This window comes from Oncorhynchus mykiss, chromosome 4 (genome assembly GCF_057628025.1).
Source record: "Oncorhynchus mykiss isolate SJ-2025 chromosome 4, ASM5762802v1, whole genome shotgun sequence".
NCBI lineage: Eukaryota > Metazoa > Chordata > Actinopteri > Salmoniformes > Salmonidae > Oncorhynchus > Oncorhynchus mykiss.
The window spans coordinates 18899493-18915602 of record NC_143025.1 but is presented as its reverse complement, the minus strand read 5'-3'; the positions used below and the strand labels follow the sequence as shown (position 1 = coordinate 18915602).

At 45.1% G+C, this 16110-nt stretch overlaps 1 protein-coding gene across 2 annotated transcripts in view; it reads right to left on the bottom strand.

Moving 5' to 3' along the window:
• Nucleotides 1-3864: 3864 nt before the first annotated feature.
• The window catches only part of LOC110522750 (protein unc-13 homolog A), an 80666-nt gene continuing 68420 nt past the window's right edge, over nucleotides 3865-16110 (bottom strand). Inside the window, exons 38-44 of one of the 2 annotated variants that reach the window (XM_090231313.1) lie at nucleotides 14342-14371; nucleotides 13321-13377; nucleotides 13115-13195; nucleotides 12136-12283; nucleotides 5868-5960; nucleotides 5539-5698; nucleotides 3868-5337 (exon numbers count right to left, since the gene is read on the bottom strand). In XM_090231313.1, the coding sequence (XP_090087439.1) occupies nucleotides 5049-5337; nucleotides 5539-5698; nucleotides 5868-5960; nucleotides 12136-12283; nucleotides 13115-13195; nucleotides 13321-13377; nucleotides 14342-14371 (858 nt within the window). In that variant the 3' untranslated portion in view covers nucleotides 3868-5048. Of the gene's footprint in view, nucleotides 5338-5538; nucleotides 5699-5867; nucleotides 5961-12135; nucleotides 12284-13114; nucleotides 13196-13320; nucleotides 13378-14341; nucleotides 14372-16110 lie in introns of both variants that reach the window. The other variant, XM_090231312.1, reaches the window with a different exon arrangement.

Sequence of the window (16110 nt, the reverse complement as noted above, 5' to 3'; positions counted from 1 at the left end):
AGTAGCACATGTACAATCACAATATTACTGTTCTTAATGAGCTATTAGAATGCTCATATGGATTTTATTCTTATCTGTTTCATAGTATTGATTTTTGACAGACATTTCCTTATCTGTACTAAGATTACAGTATTGCCTATCTGCTACTAGACATTTCCTAATTGGAGGCATCCCACCTTCCTCAATGCCTACCTACGTGTACATTGGAAATGTGTGCTTAATACATTTAGAAATTGGTAATATGTTCCAGATATCAGAATACATTATTATAATTATACAAATGTAAACACAATAGTGTAAATATGTTTCTCACTCTGATCCAAATGGACACTATGAAAATGAGAGATTCTCTCTTAACATTTTATTGGAAGCAGAAACCCCCCCCCCCCCCCACACACACACACACCCCAATAAGAACACCCAGAATAAAACAAAATAGAAACATCTTCAGTATAAAAAAATCCTCTCATGCGAGTACTTTGTAACAGTCACACATCATCAGCAGTACATACATATATATATATATATATATATTCACAAACCTCTGAAAATGTTTAAATAATATTAAGATAAACGAAGAAGACAATTGCCAAATATAACATCAAATAACACGTGCTGGCACAATACATGTTTTTTTTCCCATCATGCACTGCGTCCTATGTACAGGGCTGGCATCACTGTGTGGTTGTGTTCGAAGATTGCAGTCGGCGACTGATCTACAAATCATCATCCTAATCAGCTACTCATTATTATCTGTAGATCAGTCAATTGATGCTCTTGAACACTGCCAACGTGTCTACCTATGTGGGCGTGTCAGTGACAGTACCTGCGTGTCTGTACCATGCCTTCGTACCTGTCTGTACTACATACATGCAAACCAGAAAGGGTGCGATTTCCTATTTTACCTCAACACACAGACACTAAACGTCTGAAAGAGAATGGTCTCAGTGACCGAATATACTTGTATCATTGTCAACAGCAATAAATAAGATATTGTGCCATTCATTGCTACAGCTGCAATACCTGTACAGTTACAGTACAGCAGTCTGTGAGGCTGTGTATTCAGGGACTATAGACTCCTGTCTCATTAGATGACTAAGTAGCAGCGTTATCACTTCATTCAGTGTAACTATTTCTATATACATTTTCCATATATCTCGTGTATATATGTCTGGTACAGAAGTACTATTTACAATACCCATATGATGACGAGTATGTTGTTGATCCTCTCTACGCTGATTCTGTTCACACTGCTCTCCATGTTGTTTAGCCATTGTCCCCCGTTTCAAAACAGCATTTACACGACTCAACGAAAGCACTCTGTGCTGATAATTACTTGCATTGTAAACATTATACGACTGCTCCAAACCGACTGATCTAGATAGAAACTGTGCCGATTAGATAGACTCAAGTTGTACACATGTTTAAATAGGCAAACCACAATCAAAATCTGTGCTTTTCGGGGCTGGACCATCAGAGTAAGTTGTAATTGGTAAGGGCAGCTAGTTGCAGAGAGTCTGAACAGAGTCACTGATATCCTGTTGTTTAAATGATACCTGGGGCAGATGGACCAAAACCCAGGGGAAGTGAAGGAGAGTTGTGGGCTGTAGAAGGAAGGGAGGCAGTACAGTGGGCCGTAGAGGGAAGAGGAGGCAGTACAGTGGGCTATAGAGGGAAGGGAGGAAGTACAGTGGGCTGTAGAGGGAAGAGGAGGCAGTACAGTGGGCTGTAGAGGGAAGAGGAGGCAGTACAGTGGGCAGTAGAGGGAAGGGAGGCAGTACAGTGGGCTGTAGAGGGAAGAGGAGGCAGTACAGTGGGCAGTAGAGGGAAGGGAGGCAGTACAGTGGGCCGTAGAGGGAAGGGAGGCAGTACAGTGGGCTGTAGAGGGAAGAGGAGGCAGTACAGTGGGCAGTAGAGGGAAGGGAGGCAGTACAGTGGGCTGTAGAGGGAAGGGAGGCAGCACAGTGGGCCGTAGAGGGAAGGCAGTACAGTGGGCTGTAGAAGGAAGAGGAGGCAGTACAGTGGGCTGTAGAGGGAAGGAGGCAGTACAGTGGGCCGTAGAGGGAAGGGAGGCAGTACAGTGGGCCGTAGAGGGAAGGGGGGCAGTACAGTGGTCCGTAGAGGGAAGGGGGGCAGTACAGTGGTCCGTAGAGGGAAGGGAGGCAGTACAGTGGGCAATAGAGGGAAGGGTGGCAGTACAGTGGGCTGTAGAGGGAAGAGGAGGCAGTACAGTGGGCAGTAGAGGGAAGGGAGGCAGTACAGTGGGCTGTAGAGGGAAGGGAGGCAGCACAGTGGGCCGTAGAGGGAAGGGAGGCAGTACAGTGGGCCGTAGAGGGAAGAGGAGGCAGTACAGTGGGCTGTAGAGGGAAGGGAGGCAGTACAGTGGACTGTAGAGGGAAGGCAGTACAGTGGGCTGTAGAAGGAAGAGGAGGCAGTACAGTGGGCTGTAGAGGGAAGGAGGCAGTACAGTGGGCCGTAGAGGGAAGGGAGGCAGTACAGTGGGCCGTAGAGGGAAGGGGGGCAGTACAGTGGTCCGTAGAGGGAAGGGGGGCAGTACAGTGGTCCGTAGAGGGAAGGGAGGCAGTACAGTGGGCAATAGAGGGAAGGGTGGCAGTACAGTGGGCTGTAGAGGGAAGGGAGGCATTACAGTGGGCCGTAGAGGGGAGGCAGTACAGTGGACTGTAGAGGGAAGGGAGGCAGTACAGTGGACTGTAGAGGGAAGAGGAGGCAGTACAGTGGGCAGTAGAGGGAAGAGGAGGGGGAGATCAGAGAGACCTGTCATTACAATCACAGACATAATATAAGCCAATCATGACATAACAGGAATACATACATTCCTCTTCTGCAGCCTCAACCTCCTCCAGGCAGTTTAATCAATAATAAAGGATTCAGGTGAAGGTCCTGGAATGGCACTAGATACAGCATGGTCACAATATGAGCTACTACACCTCCAAGGGTTCCCTGTGCTGAATAGCCTTCCATGTGCTGCTTCTAAATGTGAGTGCCATGAACAAGACGGCAAGTGTTCACATACACAGCCCTAGACACTGGTCCTGTTCCCACAAAGCGATCTCAGTCACCATCTATGGCAAGTCTCACTGTAGTGGGCAGGACTGGTACTATAGCCCTTGTGAACAGACCCTGTGTGCACAAAACCAGGACCAGACAGCCTGGTAAGAGGCCATTTTAGGTAAATGTGGTCATGTCTACGTCGTGTGCCTGCCCCAGCAGAGGGGAAGAAAGAGACCGTGGGGTTGCTATGGCAACGCAAGCGGTAAGAAACGGATCTGTCTTTAGTCTCTAAATGCTCTCCTCCACGCTGACACATATCGATCAGAGAGGTTGAAGGAGAGAGAGGAGGTGGCTGTTTTCCAAGGCAAACGAATGGAGATCTGTTCACAGACGTAATGTTTTACGATCAAACGAGCAATAAACCTTCCCAAAATTGCTTTACTTTCATTCCCCGAAGTCAAAGACACTTAGGAAATTCTCAAAGAAACCAAATATACAATAGAATACGCATTCTTCCACTGTATTGTGTTCTCTCCTCTCAATGGCTTTCTGTGATTAACACATTTACACAAGCAGGGAACACAGGTGTCTACATTATGTCACCGGTGTAATATTATGACACACATAAACAGTATGTACACACACTCAATCAATTCTTTCTCTCAAACACACACACACTGATGAATCGCAGTGCTCCGAGGCTTGTCTTCATCAGGTTGCTCTCACTTTGTACTGAAGACAGACAACAGGTTTTACAGGACAAGGCCTTAGAGGGTTTCAGGCAGTGTGCTCTGTAACAGGGTAGACAAACAGACTTATAAACTGCGACACAGACAGGGACACTCTTTCAAGTTCAAAGTTTTCATATAGTCTTTAAATATATCATAAATTGACCGATAATATATCTCTATATAATATATATAAACATTTCAATCTATATTTAGTCCAGCCTGCTCCCCTATAGAAAACTCCACAGGGGAATTAAGAAAGGTCCAAAACACATAGAAATACTATCATAAACCAGTCTGTGTAAACCTGACTCTTTGGAATGGATGAGGCCTAAAAGCCTGATGGTCTGCTGTACACAGTTGGTCCTGTTAACTTGTGCTTGGGGCTTGACTTGACATAACGTTATTGATTGATCCATTGGCACTAGTCTAGATAAAGGAAGTGAAAGGGCAGGTAATATACAGTAAGTAATAGACGAGAGGTCAAGGCTACAAGATCTTGATCTCCAGGACCATTTAGATACCTATGCATGGAACTAGTCAATATTGGCAGAATCTAGTTCAAATGTGTGATTGGAAGAGCACAAATAGACATGGCCCATGCTATGAGAAATGGAGAGAGGGAGAGATAAAGGAAGACAATATACTCTATCAAGGGATAGTTCAGGATTTTGGCAATGCAGCCCTTCATCTACTTCGTAAGAGTCAGATGAACTAGTGGATACCATTATGTCTCTGCGTCCCGTATGAAGGAAGTTAGAAGTGGCTTGCGAAATTACCTCTAACTAATGTTAGCGCTAGGTTAGCACAAAGACAGGAACTCTTCACGCTGTCTCCTCGACTAGTTCCACACGAAGAATTCAAGTCTTTGTGCTAAGCTATTTAGCACTGGCTGGAGAAACTACCTCTAGTTGCATTCATACTGGACACAGAGACATACAAATGGTATCCACGAGTTCATCTGACTCTGGGAAAGTAGATAAAATCCCAAACTATCCCTTTAAGCTCTCTTTGTGTGAATGTGTTGTAGTAAGTTGGTCTGTTTTGTGAGTTTGTTGTGTTTATGAATATATGTAAGCAAAATGACATGCTTCATTATATTCATAATAAAGATATTGGTACTTTCAAGACAATGCCTGTAGATGGTATCACATGTCCTCTTCAATAAGATGTATGAACAGTACTATAGTAAAGAACTGTTTCTCTGTGCTTCACCAACACTCGAAAATCAAGGCAGTAGTTTGGCTTGCAGTCAGTCCGCATAAGGACTTCCTAGCCTGTAGATGGCGCTGAGCGAATAAAGACTTCTCATCCTCGGCCCTCCTCGGGAGAGCGCTGATCTGACTTGAGCTTGACGAACTCCTTTGCCACGTCGTCGTTGTTGCGCTGGGACAGGATGCGGAGGACGGTGAGGCCCGTCTCGTCCATGTGGACCCTCTTCCCCAGGGGGAGCCAGCACGCCACGCTGCCCCTAGAGGACATGTCCTTCAACTGCATTACGGCTATGCCCACGGTACGGTCCTCCCGGGCGAAGCAGTAGTCCTTCACACACACCTGCAGCTCGTAACACTCTGTGCCCACCTCGTTACTGAGGGCGCTGCAAGGAGAGAAGACAGAGACTCACAGCTTAGAGTCAATGACACGGATTCCACCACTTTGGAATGTAGAAGTGTGATCAGGTAACTAGATGAAAAGCTGACAGGATTCCCTCTTTAATATTCAACATGGTCACTTCCAATAAGATGTCACCAAAATCGCAAGATGCTTTGTACCACTGAGGCCAGACTGTAATACTCACTATGTGAACGTTTCGTTGTATTTGGGGGCGTAGCTGTTGTTCTTGGATTTGGTGGCGTACTTCCTCTTCTTGTCAGCTAGATGAGGACCAATGATGTAGATCTCAACGAAGGGACGGAACACCCCTGTGGTCTGCCACCTAAGGTCATTGGCTGCCACCACTGAGACAGAGAGGGAGAGGACAAAATAAATAGATACAGGAGGTAATTTATCAACAAGGTTTTAACATCAAAGCCAAACAGACATTTTCTGTGGTATGAGTAACCTTCTGACAACAATTTTTAAGACATGGTAAAATGAAAGATCTGACATAATTGACTGGACACTGACCTTTGACGGTGACCTTGTGCTCTCCAGTGTTGGGGTGGGTGAAGATCTCCACGTGGATAGACACCTCTCCCACGGCGTCGTCCACACCAGAGCCTGACAGGGACAGGGGCACAAGTCACTCCTTTGTGGCCCAGAGTGGGGCCTCTTTCACTGCTGCAGGCAGGCCAACACTATAGCCAGAATATCTTCCCTTCAGCCCATACTCCCTCTGTACAATACAGTCATGATCGGCTGTATGCTTAAGTCTGGCAGATGTAACTGTCTGAGGGTGAAAAAAACAACATATTTCATAGGGCTTGAGAGAAGTAGGCTGGTATGAGGGGACAATCAGAGAATGCAGCTATAAGTGGTTTGGGGTTGTAAAGAACTTTTCAGTTAACAGTTCCAGGCAAACTAAATATGATAAGCATCTGATGTTATTAAAGTTCTTTGGATAATTTCATGTAACCACTCATAGCTGCCCTGTGACTCTGCCTGCCCAGCCCCAGGGGGTAGGAGCCTTTCAGTTAGGATGCAGCGGTGATGGTAGTGGGAGGCAGGTCAGAGGAGACTGGTAGTGAGAGAGGAGAGAGTTATCACAGTCCTCCTCTACTGCTGCTGGGCAGAGCAGAGTAGGCAAGTAACATGTTGAGATGGAGCCAGTCAGATGGACAAGCCCATTCCTTGCCGAACCCGAACCCTTTTTTAGAGCAAGCATGGCAACTAGAGGGACCTTGCTGTGGGAGCAGTCCAGCAGCCCAGTCACATTTATACTGAGGCAGGGTGCATTCATGTCTACTCTGGATGGTTCTGACGTAGAATATGTGGACAACCACAAATACCTAGGTGTCTGGCTAGACTGTAAACCTATTTCACAACAAAGCCTCCTTCACTCATGCTGCCAAACATACCCTCGTAAAACTGACGATCCTACCGATCCGTGACTTCGGCAATGTCATTTACAAAATCGCCTCCAACACTCTACTCAGCAAATTGGATGTAGTCTATCACAGTGCCATCCGTTTTGTTACTAAAGCCCCATATACCACCCACCACTGCGACCTGTACGCTCTCGTTGGCTGGCCCTCACTACATATTCATCGCAAAACCCACTGGTTCCAGGTCATCTATAAGTCTATGCTAGGTAATGCCCCGCCTTATCTCAGCTCACTGGTCACCATAGCAACACCCACCTGTAGCATGCGCATCAGCAGGTATATTTCACTGGTCATCCCCAAAGCCAACACTTACTTTGGCAGCCTTTCCTACCAGTTCTCCAATGACTGGAACAAATGGCAAAAATCTCTGAAGCTGAAGTCTTATATCTCCCTCTCTAACTTTAAGCATCAGCTGTCAGAGCAGCTTACCGGTCACTGTACCTGTACACAGCCCATCTGTAAATAGTTCACCCAACTACTTCATCCCCCATATTATTACTTACCCTCTTGCTCTTTTTCACCCCAGTATCTCTACTTGCATATCATCATCCGCACATCCATCACTCCAGTGTTAATGCTAAATTGTAATTATTTCACCTCTATGGCCTATTTATTGACTTTACCTCCCTACTCTTCTACATTTGCACACACTGTACATATATTTTGTCTATTGCGTTATTAACTGTACGTTTGTGTACGTGTAACTCTGTGTTGTTTGATTTTGTCGCACTGCTTTGCTTGATCTTGGCCAGGTCACAGTTGTAAATGAGAACTTGTTCTCAACTGGCCTACCTGGTTAAATAAAGGTGAAATAAAAAAATTAAATGAAAACGTCTATAGAGTGCTTGTTATCTTGCGACAACTAAGGGGAATTGTGCCCAGAAAGCCAACAGGATTTGAACTGCACTTGACCAGGGAATGTGTGTACCTCTCCACACAACACAGGATAGCCTTGGGCCTGGGTTTGGGCTCTAGGGCTAGGAGTTCTTCGTTCCATGCTGATAGGCTTGGGAGTGGTAAGCGTTAGGGGGATACATTCAGGGCCCTGTAGCGGGCTCCAGTCAGGCACGGACATCGTTTGTCTGGGAGGGAGGAGAGATGATGGTGGAAATTGTAGGTAGGTCGGGTGACTGACTTTCTTTCCCTAAAATGTGAGTTTGTAATGATTTATGTCTTAATCAGTGGTGACTGAAAAACGTTAGTGTGTTGGTGAGTTCTATAGGAGGGCAAACAAGTTCTGTCTCTGTCCAGGGGCATGATGGAACTGTCAGTCCTCAAGTCACTCAGAGGGTGCAGCACAAAACTGTTCTTTTTGGAATAAAAGCAAGCTAAACTGATTAGAATTAAACAGCTGCACAATACAGTACAAATTAGAGGGCTTCTTTATTGGAGAACTGTGTGTGTCTAAATCTCTGAGGAGGAGGAGACGTGAAATCAGACCCCCAGAAAGTCCCTCAGCTCTAATATACACTACCTGTCCAAAGTGTGGACCCACACACTCATTCAAGGGTTTTTCTTTATTTTTACATTGTAGAATAATAGTGAAGACATAAAAAACAATTAAATAACACATATGGAATCATGTAGTAACCAAAAAAGTGTCTTAAAAGTAGCCACCCAGCTTGACAGCTTTGCACAATTTTGGCATTCTCTCAACCAGCTTCATTAGGTAGTCACCTGGAATGCATTTCTATTAACAGGTGTGCCTTGTTAAAAGTTAATCTGTGGAATTTCTTTCCTTCTTAATGTGTTTGAGCCAATCAGTTCTGCTGTGACAAGGAAGGGTTGGTTTTCAGAAGATAGCCCTATTTGGTAAAAGACCAAATCCATATTATGGCAAGAACAGCTCAAATAAGCAAAGACAAACAACAGTCCATCATTACTTTAAGACGTGAAGGTCAGTCAATCCAGAACATTTCAAGAACTTTCAGTTTCTTCAAGTGCAGTCGCAAAAACAATTAAGTGCTATGATGAAACGAGCTCTCATGAGGACCGCCATAGGAAAGGAAGACCCAGAGTTACCTCTGCTGCAGAGGATAAGTTCATTCAAGGTAACTGCACCTCAGATTCCAGCCCAAATAAATGCTTCACAAATTTTAAATAACAGACACATCTCAACATCAACTGTTCAGAGGAGACTGCGTTAATCAAGCCTTCATGGTCAAATTGCTGCAAAGAAACCACTACTAAAGGACTCCAATAAGAAGAAGAGACGTGCTTGGGCCAAGAAACACGAGCAATGGACATTAGACCGGTGGAAATCTGTCCTTTGGTCTGATGAGCCAAAATGTGCGATTTTTGGTTCCAACTGCCGTGTCTTTGTGAGACGCAGAGTAGGTGAAAGGATGATCTCTGTATGTGTGGTTCCCACCGTGAAGCATGGGGGAGGAGTTGTGATGGTGTGGGGGTGCTTTGCTGGTGACACTGTCAGTGATTTAGTTCGAATTCAAGGTATTCTTATTTAGAATGCTACCACAGCATTCTGCAGCGATATGGTATCCCATCTGGTTTGCACTTAGTGGGACTATCATTTGTTTTTCAACAGGACAATGACCCAAAACACACCTCCATGCTGTGTAAGGGCTATCTGACCAAGTGCTGCATCAACCCAATTGAGATGGTTTGGGATGAGTAGGACAGCAGAGTGAAGGGAAAGCAGCCAACAAGTGCTCAGCATATGTGGGAACTCCTTCAAGACTGATGGAAAAGCATCCCTCATGAAGCTGGTTGGGAGAATGCCAAGAGTGTGCAAAGCTGTCATCAAGGCAAAGGGTGGCTACTTTCAAGAATCTCAAAAATAAAATATATTTAGATTTGTTTAACACTTTTTTGGTTACTGTATGATTCCCATATGTGTTATTTCATAATTTTGACATCTTCATTATTACTTTACAATGTAGAAAGTAGTAAAAATAAAGACAAACCCCTGAATGAATAGGTGTGTCCAAACCTTTGACGGGTACTGTACCCTGACAAAGAGAGCGCCACCGCTGATTTTACGATTCTGTGTTTTGCCGAAGGGGAGAAGGGAGGGGGAACTGTCACCTCCTGTCACTGCTGGAGGGACCTGCCCTGGGGAGGGATGACTGCATGCGTGTGTGTGTGTGGGGAACAGAGGGTATGGTATGGCAGGGAGCCCTTCCAGACAAACTGATCATCATCACTCCATCATTCAATAAGGGGTAAATAAAATAAGCAAAACAGAAATCCCCAACTATGCAGGAGACTGACCCTGTGGTTCAAATAAGATACCCTTTCAAACGGTCAGTCAGAGATGAACACCCACCCACTCACACACACTCCTTTTGTCCAGTCATTGTCTGACTCACTCACTCATTGTTTTGCATGCACAGTCTAAACGAGCCATGGGTCCTCTATGACGCAAGCTGATGACTGTCTCTGACAGAGCATGAGTCCTCACAGTCTTATAATGTGGTTCCCTTTGTCTGATGGCTACCATGTCGTAGCAGTTTCAGGTCATACGTACATACGTAGTACATACGCATGTCATACGCATGCACACATGCAGGTCCTATGTGTGTGTGTGTTTGTGTGTGTGTATTGGGATGAGGTTAAGGTTGAGCAGGCAGGAGGGTAGTCTGAGGATGTGTATGTGTGTGGAGGTCTGGGTTCTTGGAGGCCTGTTGTTTTCAAACCCTTAGTGTCCACATACCCTTCTCTGGGTACACATCCTCACTAGCCGTGAAGTTTCCCGTCGAAAACTAGTGGACAGAGGGGGTCGAGGAGGAAGACGAAGGATAGAGAAAATAGAAGAGACATGGAGAAATATAAAGAGTGCAGAGAGTCAAACGAGAGTCAGAAGAGAGTCAGAAGAGAGTCAAACGAGAGTCAGAAGAGAGTCAAACGAGAGTCAGAAGAGAGTCAAACGAGAGTCAGAAGAGAGTCAGAAGAAAGTAAAATATATTCAGATATAGAACTTATGTTATCAGTGACGTCTAATTAAGTTTTCATTTTAATTGTAATTATTTTTACCCCTTTTTCTCCCCAATTGGTTACATTTACAGTTACAGTCTTGTCTCATCGCTGCAACTCCCGTCCAGACTCGGGAGAAGCGAAGGTTGAGAGATGTGCGTCCTCTGAAACACAACCCAACCAAGCTGCACTGCTTCTTGACACAATGCCCACTTAACCCGGAAGCCAGCGGCACCAATGTGTCAGAGGAAACACTGTGGACCTGGTGACCGTTTCAGCATGCACTGCGCCTGACCCGCCACAGGAGTCACTTGAGCGCGATGGGACATGGGCATCCCTGCCGGGCCAAACCCTCCCCTAACCCGGACGACGCTGTGCCAATTGTCTGCATCTCCATGGGTCTCCCGGTCACGGCCGGCTGCGACTCGAACTCAGAATCTCTAGTGGCACAGCTAGCACTGTGCAAAGCCTTAGACCACTGCGCCACCCGGGAGGCTTGTCTAGTGAAGTTACATCATTGTCGTCCAGTGTAACTCCTTTCAGTCTATGGTGGTCATCATTCACAGTCTATGGTGGTCATCATTCACAGTCTATGGTGGTCCTTATTCACAGTCTATGGTGGTCATCATTCACAGTCTATGGTGGTCCTTATTCACAGTCTATGGTGGTCCTTATTCACAGTCTATGGTGGTCCACACACACACACAGCTTTCCTTCCGGCTGTGCCATTGCTATGAAGTGTGGTTAAACATTCTCTAAAATCACCAATGATATTTATTCTAATTACATTTCAAATGATCATTCATTTCCTGCCAGAGGCATTTAGAGACCGTGACAATGTTTCCACCACCTAATACACCATCACTGTTATATCACGGGATGAGGAGGTATGAGGAGAGAGGAGAAGAAAGAGGAGAGGAGAATCTCTCGTTAATTCAATCTCAAATACCTGTCTGATCACATAACGCGTTTCTCTTTAAGCTCCCGGAGAGCCTGACTAGAGAATTAAATGTTTTATAACCCGGAGAGAAAGCACCCCTCCAAAGCAGTTGGTTCTGCTCTACAACACCACTGAAATATTTAACAGGAAATAAAATAGTGGGTTTCTGGAAAACTCTGGAGTAACCACAACACAGGATATGTTAGAGAATGTCTCTGATACATAACAGCACAGAAGGCAAACAAGGACACACGGAGCTATGGCATCATATTACACTCAGTAAGTGGCCATCTTACACACATCAATGTCCATTAAGCACAGTGAGAGAGAAACTGACTGTACGGAGGTGGAGGAGAGAGGAAGGAAGTAAAGAAATGGAAGACTTGAGAGTGAGGTGAGAAGAGGCAGAAAGAGATTGAGAGAGAGAGACAGAGAGAGAGAGCAATAGAGAGAAAGAGGGGTTGGAGAGGCACCCTACCTTGTGCGATCTGAGATGAAACAAAGTTCTTGATGAGTTTGTCTGTGGCCTGGGTGTAGAGGGACAGGGCGTAGTGTAGAGACAACAGGTCAGGACTCTTCTCCAGGAAGGTATTTTTCAGACCCACCCCTCCAGCATGGAAGTATTGCTACAGTAAGGCAGAGAGAGAGCGAAGGAGGGAGAGAAAGAGAACGGGAGAGAGGGGGAGAGAGAGAAAGAGAGAGGGAGAGAGAGAAAGAGAGCAGGAGAGAGAGAGAGAGAAAGAGAGAGAGAGGGAAAGAGAAAGAGAAAGAGAGAGGGAGAGAGAGAGGACACAGAGTCCGACTATAGTTGTTTCCAAACTAGGCTGAAGTGTGTTGAGTGTGCACTACAAAACCCACACCCGTATGTCCTTGAAATAAATGACATGCAGATACATTTCAGACATTATACAGACATTTCAATCCTACTACTTAATTTTTCTGAAAGCCACACCTTGACGTTTCCTGATACACGACTATGTTAGCACACTATGGTTTCGTACTCCATAGGCATACTATACTCAGGCTGAGAAGTAGTTGCCATTGGCTCACTGACAAGCCCTTATTCAAATGACCATTATAAATAATCCGCATTTACCTCAGCTTAATCTGCCTTAAATCACACTACACAGGAAACCTTCACAAACTGAATCACAGACCTGTCTGCTACAGTTAGACAAGACATGGCTGGGAAAATGAGTCTTTCATACATCTTGAAAATATTTTTTCTAGATTAGGGTTGTTTAACTGTACTAGCCTAAAGCCAACACTTTTACTGACTTCAATGGAAGGCCTAAAATGACCACTCTATTCATAATACAATATGATGTATATTTTAAAAAGTCATAGTTGATCAGGTCAAAGTGTGTTTGTGTGTGCGTATATGTGTGTGTGTATGTGTGTATGTTTGTGTGACTGTAGCTTAGGTTCAGGAGAAAGACAGTAGTTTTGGGTTGTACCTTGATGGTGTCCAGGGCCAGTTCTATCACAGCACACTGTTTAGGGGACAGGGCTTTGGCCTCCTCACGACCCATGTGCTCCTGAGAAACAAACATATAGACAGGTTAACAACACAAAGAAATAACTCTTAAATGCAGATCGTATTAAATACAAAACTCTTAAATGCAGACAGTACTAATGTGGCGCGAGACAAGATGTGTGGTACCTTTATCTTGGAGAGCTGTCCCAGCTGCTTGGCAGCATTGGAGATGAGCTGAGTTCCCTAGAGGCGAGCAGAGGCAAAAACAGAGGGAAGAGGACTTCATTATGATCACAACACGGGGTAGCAGTCACACAGATTACCGTCATGTCACAAAAGACGGACAATTGTCACATTCACACTCCAAAACTCCCTCAACACCTTAAAGGACTTTCAGAAATACTAGCTGTCATACTGGTCATTATCTTTTTCACACACACACACACACACACACACACACACACACACACACACACACACACACACACACACACACACACAGAAGACAGGAGCTCAGCTTATTGTAAGTAAGAGCACACACACACAGAGACACACACGCACACAATACACATTCACACAGAGAGTAAATGCAGAGGTTCAACCAAGCCAGCAAGCCCACAGCCTTCGCAGTAGCACTGTATGATATATCCTGTATCTATGACGACTCTGTGATACTCTGTTAGCAGAATATACCACTAAGTGCCCCACACAGCACCCATCACTCTGCGGTTACATCTTATCTCTAAGAGAACACTCTTCAAATAGAGAACAGACAAAACAAACAAATCCTTATACTCCTACGAAAAGACAACACCAAGAAGGGTTCCACTCTCATCTCATAAATGTGGCTTATCAAATCATTTATGCCATCATGGACGTTCAATGCAAGTCGGTTGAGGAACAGCGGTCATGGTCAGGCAACGAGCAAACAGCAGTCCTGTCCTTTGGGGTGTTTGTTAGTGTGCTAACGGTGTGTACTGTAACGTCAATGCTCCATGTGTCCAATAGTAGTTGAGCTGTGTGGAGGCTCGGATACAGGTAGCCCCAGGTACGTCTACAGGGGGTGGATTACAACAGACAGAACAGTACGAGAATCTGGCAAAGAGGAAAAGAGAGAAAAGATCGCTTCCACTGCTTTGAATATGACAGACAGGCGAGAAAAAAACGGAGAAAAGAGATATTGAGCTAGAGTGGGTTTAGTCCTTACATCACTGTGACAAGCAAGCTTCACCCTCCCCTGTAAAGAGAGGACATTGGTTAATACTTCAGGAAGGGTCCTGGCCCCACAGTTTGATTGGCTGACTGACTAATGGAGCGGACATCTTAGTAACTGTCCGTCTGCTAGGCTAATGGATATGGTTCAAAGCCAATCAGTCCTAATTTCTAATGAGTCAGATAATGTAATCCAGCAAAATCTACAGATCAAAATCGATGGATCAACATAATGTAATCCAGAGGTCTATGTTTTGTCATTGTCATGTTTTCATCATTTATCATTGAGCAGTCTTGGTAATGAGCCCATTCTAGCTTCAGATAAAGACGGAAGGCCACTGACGGCCAGAAACATCTCCACCAGAGATCAAACATTGAAAAAATATATTTTTTTAACCTCTCTGGGGTAGGCGGGACGGTTGCATAAAAATCGAACTTTCATTAAATCACACATGATACCAAATTAAAACTACACTCGTTGTGAATCCAGCCAACATGTCAGATTTCAAAAAGGCTTTTCGGCGAAAGCACAAGATGCTATTATCTGATGACAGCACAACAGTAAACAAAGAGATAGCAGCATATTTCAACTCTGCAGGCGCGACACAAAACGCAGAAATAAAATATGAATCATGCCTTACCTTTGACGAGCTTCTTTTGTTGGCACTCCAATGTGTCCCATAAACATCACAAATGGTCCTTTTGTCCGATTAATTCCGTCGATACATATCCAAAATGTCCATTTATTTGGCGCATTTGATCCAGAAAAACACAGCTTCCAACTTGCACAACGTCAATACATAATGTCTCAAAAGTTACCTGTAAATTTTGCCAAAACATTTCAAACTACTTTTGTAGTACAACTTTAGGTATTTTTAAACATTAATAATCGATCAAATTGAAGACGGGATGATCTGTGTTCAATACAGGAAGACAACAAACTGACTATACTTTTCGAGTCATGCGCCTCTCTCAAAAAGTCCACTTCAAGTGACAGTCATTCAATATGGCCGTACTTTTAAAGACTGGTGACATCCAGTGGAAGCGGTGGGAACTGCAAACAAGTCCCTTAGAAATCTGGTTTCCCAGGCCTGCCGGGTGGCGCAGTGGTTAAGGCCAGCTGCGCCATCAGAGATGGGTGGCGCCAGCTGAGATGGGTGGCGCCAGCTGCGCCATCAGAGACTCTGGGTTCGCGCCCAGGCTCTGTCGTAACCGGCCGCGACCGGGAGGTCCGTGGGGCGTCGCACAATTGGCCTAGCGTCGTCCGGGTTAGGGAGGGCTTGGTCGGTAGGGATGTCCTTGTCTCATCGCGCACCAGCGACTCCTGTGGCGGGCCGGGCGCCAGGTGCACGGTGTTTCCTCCGACACATTAGTGCGGCTGGCTTCCGGGTTGGATGCGCGCTGTCTTAAGAAGCAGTGCAGCTTGGGTTGTGTATCGGAGGACGTTTGTCTCTCCCGAGCCCGTACGGGAGTTGTAGCGATGAGACAAGATAGTAGCTACTAAAACAATTGGATACCACGAAATTGGGGAGAAAAAGGGCTAAAAAAAGCAGAAGTGGGTTCTCAGACATACAGTAACAGTCAACAGTTTGGACACATGTCATGTCATGTCATGTCATGTCCTCCGATACACAACCCAAGCTCATTCAAGGGTTTTTCTTTATTTTTACTATTTTATACATTGTAGAATAATAGTGAAAACATCAAAACTATGGAACAACACATGGAATCATGTAGTATTTTGAAAGTTTGAAAGTTTCTTCA